The sequence below is a fragment of the Coregonus lavaretus genome (genome assembly GCF_964263955.1).
Source record: "Coregonus lavaretus genome assembly, contig: HAP1_SCAFFOLD_585, whole genome shotgun sequence".
NCBI classification, from domain to species: domain Eukaryota; kingdom Metazoa; phylum Chordata; class Actinopteri; order Salmoniformes; family Salmonidae; genus Coregonus; species Coregonus lavaretus.
The window spans coordinates 117,621-125,714 of NW_028165335.1; the positions used below are offsets into that span (position 1 = coordinate 117,621).

The following is an 8,094-nucleotide window of genomic DNA, read 5'->3' on the forward strand; positions in this document are numbered from 1 at the left end:
ACACACACCATTCTATAACCCAATAACAAGTACTGTTTTATGGCACTGCTAATACTTGTCAACCACAAAGCATTACTGCTGTTAGAATAACAGAAGCCCTGTCATAATCTGTCCTCACCACTGTGTTTTCCTCTCTGCTGTTTACAGCTGAACAATCAGTCAGACTGGTGAATGGGACCACTTCCTGTTCTGGGAATGTGGAAATCTTCTACAGAGGAGAGTGGTCAGGTCTATGTACTGGGTGGGGTGGACCATGAGAGAGCCTAAGGTTATGTGTAGAGATCTGGGCTGTGGGAATGCTGTAGCTGAATCTAGAGGACCTCTGGTTGGAGAGGGAAGAAGAGGAGTCAAAATATCGAATACATGCAGTGGATATGAGTCTACTATTAGAGAGTGTGGAGTAGGACCTGTTGACTGTAATGGTGAATATTATCATCATGTGATCTGTTCAGGTAAGACACTGGTAATATTGAGAGATTTAATTTGTACATTATACAAGATTAGCATATATCATGTTTTATGTGTTTTTCATTTAAAGAGAGGGAGAGATGTTAGATGTATTTAAACATTATATTTGTGTTTGTCATATTGGTTTATGGGAGATGTGCATGGGCAGATCATTGTAGTTCAGATGTTACTGAAGTGAAGCTGCCTGATGGATGTCCAGCTGTTTATTTTCTATAAAGTGAAGTGAACTTATTCCTGTCTCCTGCCTGCATTATTCCCAACCCTGTCCTGAGTGACTAAGAACCCATTTCTACCTCTTACAGTATCAAACATAGCAAACTACAATCTTTTATCCAACATATTTGTGTTTAGTCCTTGACAGTGTCATCAACAAAACGGATTGAATGTTCAACCAACTCTTTTTCTCCAGAGTCTGTGCAGCTTGTGGATGGAGCTGGTCTCTGCTCTGGGAGACTGGAGGTGAAGTCCAATCAGTCCTGGGCCTCAGTGTGTGAAGCTAACTTTGACCAGCAGGATGCAGAGGTAGTCTGTGGGGAGCTTGGCTGTGGGGCTCCTGCAGCTCTACAGGGGGGGCTCTATGGAGAAGGTGAGGGTCAGACCTGGGATAAAGAGTTCCAGTGTAAAGGCAATGAGTCCCTTCTCCTGGACTGTGACACCTCAGACAGAATAAACAACACCTGCCTACCTGGTAATGCAGTTGGACTCACCTGCTCAGGTAAGAAACAGTTTGTCACTCAATCAACATTGTTTCTCACCTGGAGTGAAAAATATGAGAGGCAATATAGGTGTGTTTTAGTGAGAAAATAGTAAGATTACTGTCTCTCTCTCTTCTTTTCTCAGAGCCTGATGATGTGAGGCTGGTGGGAGGAGGCAGTCGCTGTGCTGGTGGACTGGAGCGGTACGACCAGGGAGAGTGGAGGACTGTGGGAGCTGAAGGCTGGGCCAAGGAGTCTGTACCTGCAGTAGTGTGTAGACAGCTGGGTTGTGGCTCCACTGTTTCAGTTCTACCTGGAAACACCACTGGAGGGTTTGGAGTTTACTGTTCTGGGTCTGAGTCTTCACTGAGGGAGTGTGGGAGAATGTATCGTCTCCTTCCTGGACTCACAGTGATCTGCTCAGGTAATAACAAGCTACACTTTATGGCCAAAAATGCAGTGGTCTAAGGCACTGCATCGCAGTGTTAGCTGTGCCACTAGAGATCCTGGTTCGAATCCAGGCTCTGTCGTAGCCGGCTCCAACCGGGAGACCCATGGGGCGGCGCACAATTGGCCCAGCGTCGTCCAGGGTAGGGGAGGGAATGGCCGGCAGGGATGAAAAAATCATGTATGCACTCACTAACTGTAAGTCACTCTGGAGAAGAGCGTCTGCTAAATGACTAAAATGTAAATGTAGTGGATTCAGCTATTTCAGCCATACCTGTTGCTGACAGGTGTATAGGATCGATCACACAAAGCCATACAATCCACAGACCACCATTGGTAGTAGCTTGTGTGGCCTTACTGAAGAGCTCAGTGACTTTCGACGTGGCGTCTAGGAGCAACATTGGCTCAGCCACGAAGTGGTAGGCCACATAAGTGATCTGCTCAGGAAATATCAATATATGATCATTATATTCCACTGATTCCCTTTATTCATTCAACTTCCTCTGCCCCTCTAATGATGACTGCTTGCTTGTAAGTCTGCAAAATAAATCACTCAGTCAAGTAGGAATCAAATACAACTTAAATATCGCAGAATGCTTTTGTATTTGAGTGTTATCTCAGTGAACGTCTCTACTCACTGCCACTGTCACATGTCATGTTATTGTCATATCTAAATGAGGAAAGTAGTTGAGGAGCTACGTTTTCTTTTTCTCTCCTCTTGTTCCAGATGTCCTGCTTCAGCCTGATATCAACATATGTTGTCTCAGTGACTGTAGGCCCACTACTCATGTTGCCCTGTGAGGGAGGGTGGCTAGCACTGTTACATGCTGATGTTATTGTCATATCTATAGGAAACTAGTTGAAGAGGTTTTTCTTGTTCTCTTTTATTGTTACAGATCTCCTGGTCCAGCCTGATGTCTTCCTGACTGACTCAATGGGAGGGGTCTCCAGGGGCCATGAGGGGCCAGAGGTGTTCAGGGGCCACAGCTTCACCATCACCTGCTCCACTCAGCCACAGTACCCAGGAGGCTCCTTCCTCCTCACGTTCACCGGCTCCAAGATAAGCCAGACCCAGCCAGCTGTCAATCACTCTGCTGCCTTCATCTTCCCTGCTGCAGATGACTCCCACCAAGGGAACTACAGCTGTGTTTATGACAATTATGTTTTCTCTCGTAACTTCTTCTCTGAGAGTGAGCTCCTCAACCTCACCGTCACAGGTAACTGAACATGATCCAGACTTATAACTTTGTCATTGACAGATTTCCCACAGATCTATGTGATGATGACCAGTCCCCTCATCAAAGGTGTTTCTGTTTGCAGCCTCTCCTCTACCAGCCTTCATCATCAGACACGTTGTAGTGCTGCTGATCCTACTGACAGCCATCACCACCATCTACCTGTACTACAAGGTAAAGACATTTACTCAGACGTAACAAGTCATTTAAATGTTTGTGTCTTTGAGCAGGGTTCAGATTCTACATTGGTCTATATCTGTGTTTAAGGTGTGTGATTAACTCGGCTCCCGAGTGGCGCAGTGGTCTAAGGCACTGCATCGCAGTGCTAGCTGTGCCACTAGAGATCCTGGTTCGAATCCAGGCTCTGTCGTAGCCGGCTCCAACCGGGAGACCCATGGGGCGGCGCACAATTACGGGGCGGCAGGTAGCTTAGTGGTTAAGAGCGTTGTGCCAGTAACCGAAAGGTCGCTGGTTCTAATCCCAGAGCCGACTAGGTGAAAAATCTGTCGATGTGCCCTTGAGCAAGGCACTTAACCCTAATTGCTCCTGTAAGTCGCTCTGGATAAGAGCGTCTGCTAAAATGACATAAAAAAAATAAAAAATAACATTTGTTTCAGCGTCGTCCAGGGTAGGGGAGGGAATGACCGGCAGGGATGTAGCTCAATTGGTAGAGCATGGCATTTGCAACGCCAGGGTTGTGGGTTTGATTCCCATGGGGGGCCAGTATAAAAAATGATGTATGTACTCACTAGCTGTAAGTCGCTCTGGATAAGAGCGTCTGCTAAATGACGTAAAATGTAAACCAGATGAGAATGAGAGGCGCGCGCGCGCCCGCAGAAAATGAGAGGCCGCAGAGAACAAGACACAGAGAGAACGAGAGACCGGGATTTTAATAATAGCTGAAAAGTTCAGAATTAGTTTATCTTTCTAGAACCTTGGAAGACATCTAAAAAGAGTGACAGCAACCACCATGATTCCTTTTAGTTTGTTTTTTTGCAACCATGGTAACATGGTGTTTTGGGTAACATGGGGTTTTGGTAACATGGGGTTTTAATTATTTTTAGAGAGTAGCTCAGTTAAGTCTGTTTTGTGTTCCAGAATGTATTGCTGCTTTTAGCTTTTGTCTTTATGTCTTTATCTTATTTAGTGTTTCTCTTAGATTCTTCATCTTGAAGGGTTTCCATTATTAGTCCATGACTGACTCACTCACTCACTCTTGGTGCTGTGTCTCCCTAGACCACCAGGAGGCAGAAGAGAGTGAACAGGGTGAGCAGCATGGATCTTTATGTTGATGCCAATGCCATGGAGATGGTCTCTCTGAGCTCCAGAGCTGAAGCTGGACCGGGAGAGGAGAGAGCAGCCCAGGGGACTGAGTAGGAGTAGAATGATGCTGACCCTACATGCTGATCTTAGGTCAGTTTTGTGTTTTAAATCTATGGTCAGCAGTGGACTGGTGTTTAAAATGTGGTGACAAACCTTAAGTGGTTCTAATTTTAATAACATGTTCAGAATTAGTTTATCTTTTTATAACCTTGGAAGAAATATAAAAGGAGTGACTGCAACCACCATTATTCCTTTTAGTTAGTTTTTTGCTACCAGGGGAACATGGGGGTTTGGGTAACTTGGGGTTTTGGTAACATGGGGTTTCGGTAACTTGGGGTTATGGTAACATGGGGATTGGGTAACATGGGGATTGGGTAACATGGGGTTTTGGTAACATGGGGTTTTGGTAACTTGGGGTTTTGGTAACTTGGGGTTTTGGTAACTTGGGGTTTGGGTAACTTGTGGTTTGGGTAACATGGGGTTTTGGATAACATGGGGATGGGTAACATGGGGTTTGGGTAACTTGGGGTTATGGTAACATGGGGATTGGGTAACATGGGGTTTTGAGTAACATGGGGTTTTGGTAACATGGGGTTTTGGTAACATGGGGTTTTGGGTAACATGGGGTTTAGGTAACATGGGGTTTTGGTAACATGGGGTTTTGGTAACATGGGGTTTTGGTAACATGGGGTTTGGGTAACATGGGATTTTGGTAACATGGGGTTTTGGTAACATGGGGTTTTGGTAACATGGGGTTTTGGTAACATGGGGTTTGGTAACATGGGGTTTTGGTAACATGGGGTTTGGTAACATGGGATTTTGGTAACATGGGGTTTGGGTAACTTGGGGTTATGGTAACATGGGGATTGGGTAACATGGGGTTTGGGTAACATGGGGTTTGGGTAACATGGGATTTTGGTAACATGGGGTTTTGGTAACATGGGGTTTTGGTAACATGGGGTTTTGGTAACATGGGGTTTGGTAACATGGGGTTTTGGTAACATGGGGTTTGGTAACATGGGATTTTGGTAACATGGGGTTTGGGTAACTTGGGGTTATGGTAACATGGGGATTGGGTAACATGGGGTTTGGGTAACATGGGGTTTGGGTAACATGGGGTTTTGGTAACATGGGGTTTTGGTAACATGGGGTTTTGGTAACATGGGGTTTGGTAACATGGGGTTTTGGTAACATGGGTTTTGGTAACATGGGATTTTGGTAACATGGGGTTTGGGTAACATGGGGTTATGGTAACATGGGGATTGGGTAACATGGGGTTTGGGTAACATGGGGTTTGGGTAACATGGGGTTTGGGTAACTTGGGGTCATGGTAACATGGGGATTGGGTAACATGGGGTTTGGGTAACATGGGGTTTGGGTAACATGGGGTTTGGGTAACATGGGGTTTTGGTAACATGGGGTTTTGGTAACTTGGGGTTTTGGTAACTTGTGGTTTGGGTAACATGGGGTTTTGGGTAACATGGGGATTGGGTAACATGGGGATTGGGTAATATGGGGTTTTGGGTAACATGGGGTTTGGGTAACATGGGGTTTGGGTAATATGGGGTTTTGGTAACATGGGGTTTTGGTAACATGGGGTTTTGGTAACATGGGGTTTGGTAACATGGGGTTTTGGTAACGTGGGGTTTGGGTAACATGGGGTTTTGGTAATATAGGGTTTGGTAACATGGGGTTATGGTAACATGGGGTTTGGGTAACATGGGGAGGGAATGGCCGGCAGGGATGTAGCTCAGTTGGCTCAGAGCATGGCGTTAGCAACGCCAGGGTTGTGGGTTTGATTCCCATGGGGGGTATGAAAAAATACAAAATAATGTATGCACTCACTAACTGTAAGTCGCTCTGGATAAGAGCGTCTGCTAAATGACTAAAATGTAAATGTAAATGGGTCAACTTTTTCTCAAGTCATTTTGGTTTATTGTTGGGGTTTGTTGTGTTGTTTACCTCTCAAGATGTTATTGATTATAAGTGTTATGATATTGATTATGATGTAGATTATTGTTATGATGTTGTTAGTAGTATATAGAGATAATGATGTTATTCTCTTATGATCTGTGGGTTACAGAGAAAGTATATTACTTAGTGCAGGTCTGATATACAATAGATGGTGTTGTACAAATCAATCAATCAATCAATAAGTAACGTAAATGAATATTGTTTTGTATTATATCAATGACATTAAAGTTATTGTTGACAAGTGCTAATTCTACACTGAGTATACAAAACATTAAGAACACCTGCTCTTTCCCAGACATAGACTGACCAGTTGAATCTGGGTGAAAGCTATGAAGCGTTATTGATGTCACTTGTTAAATCCACTTTAATCAGTGTAGATGAAGGGGAGGAGACAGGTTAAAAAAAAAAGATTTTTAAGGATTGAGATAATTGACACATGGATTGTGTATGTGTTCCATTCAGAGGGTGAATCGGCAAGACAACAGATTTAAGTGTCTTTGAACAGGATACGGAAGTAGGGGCCAGGCAAACTGGTTTGAGTGTGTCAAGAACTGCAACGCTGCTGGGTATTTTACGCTCAACAGATTGCCGTGTGTATCAAGAATGTCCTCCACCCAAAGGACATCCAGCCAACTTGACACAACTGTGGGAAGCATTGGAATCAACATGGGCCAGCTTCCCTGTGGAATGTTTTTGACATCTTGTAGAGTCCGTGCCCCGACAAATTGAGGCTGTTCTGAGGGCAAAAGGTTAGGGTGCAACTCAATATTAGGAAGATGTTTCTAAAGTTTTGTACACTCAGTGGATAGTTGATGTGAGTTCAGATTATGTAGCTGTTACATTACTTACCCTTTCCAGATAAAGACCTGTTGCTCTCTAAACTGCCATGTAATCACTGAATGCTTTTAATAAACTCAGTCTTGTGTGATTTCCCCTCCAGTTTTTTATTTCACAGTGGTCAAGGGGTTATTGATGATTAGTGATTCCATCAGTGACACCAGACATCAGCTCAGCCCAGAGGTTCAGCACCTTGACCCTTAGTGACCTCTCCCCCAGACAGACAGACAGACAGACAGACAGAAGAATTCTGCATCTTCATATCACAATAACAGCTTTCTAATGTATCTGGAGGTGGTCTGAATATCGCTCACACAGGACAACGACTCCCATTGTTAGGGGCATAGACATGAGCATCTTGTCACTATATACAGATCTCTGGACGGGTGGATACACTTTTACACCTGCTACGTTAGGTTAGATACACACAGACCACATGACAGAGGAATGTACACAACACAACTACGAGAGGGACAGAGACAGTTGGTGAAAGTAGACCTCATCTACTCTGAAGAACTAGTTAAACGATTTGTTCAGACAGTTCTGCAGTATACTTAGACAGGCTAGCTAAATAGGATGACTAAAGACAGTACAGTATGGGGAACACATAGAGGAATGTGTTCATGTGACTAAAGTATCACACCCTGAAAATTATAGGAATGTAATAGAATCATAAAACTACAATCTGATAATGTATTACGTTTAGTTAGAAGAAAAACAAGGGCTTTGGCTCATTTTCATATCTATGCTAGCAGGAAACAGGATGTGAAACTAGACACTGAAGAACATGTCCCCATCTTAGGTGTCTGTGTAAGATACATATTTGCTCAGCAACAGACTATTTGGGTCTTAAAAAAAGAAGTGTGAAATAGACACAGGAAAAGACGACTAGGTTGCTTCTTCAAGCTTATAGAGAAAAGTTGCCTAAATATGGGCTAGGAGCTTTTTCATTGGCCCATTTAGGGGTGTAGTAAATGAATGAATGAACCTACTGCCCAATAAGGGGTCTTTGTTTAATTCATTTAAACTAGAGATTTACACCTCTGGGAGTTATTCAAAGATTTAAGAAGTAGTTGACTTCAACCATTGAGATAACAACATTCTCATGACAGGAA

At 43.8% G+C, this 8,094-nt stretch overlaps 1 protein-coding gene across 1 annotated transcript; it reads left to right on the forward strand.

Moving 5' to 3' along the window:
• Window positions 1-253: 253 nt before the first annotated feature.
• LOC311115958 (CD5 antigen-like) lies at window positions 254-3,043 on the forward strand (the record flags this gene model as incomplete). The annotated part of the gene is made up of 5 exons (XM_084191075.1): window positions 254-452; window positions 878-1,183; window positions 1,309-1,587; window positions 2,507-2,827; window positions 2,931-3,043. 5 exons carry the CDS (start codon window positions 254-256, stop codon window positions 3,041-3,043), a joined length of 1,218 nt encoding a protein of 405 aa, XP_084047201.1.
• Between the last annotated feature and the right edge of the window lie 5,051 nt (window positions 3,044-8,094).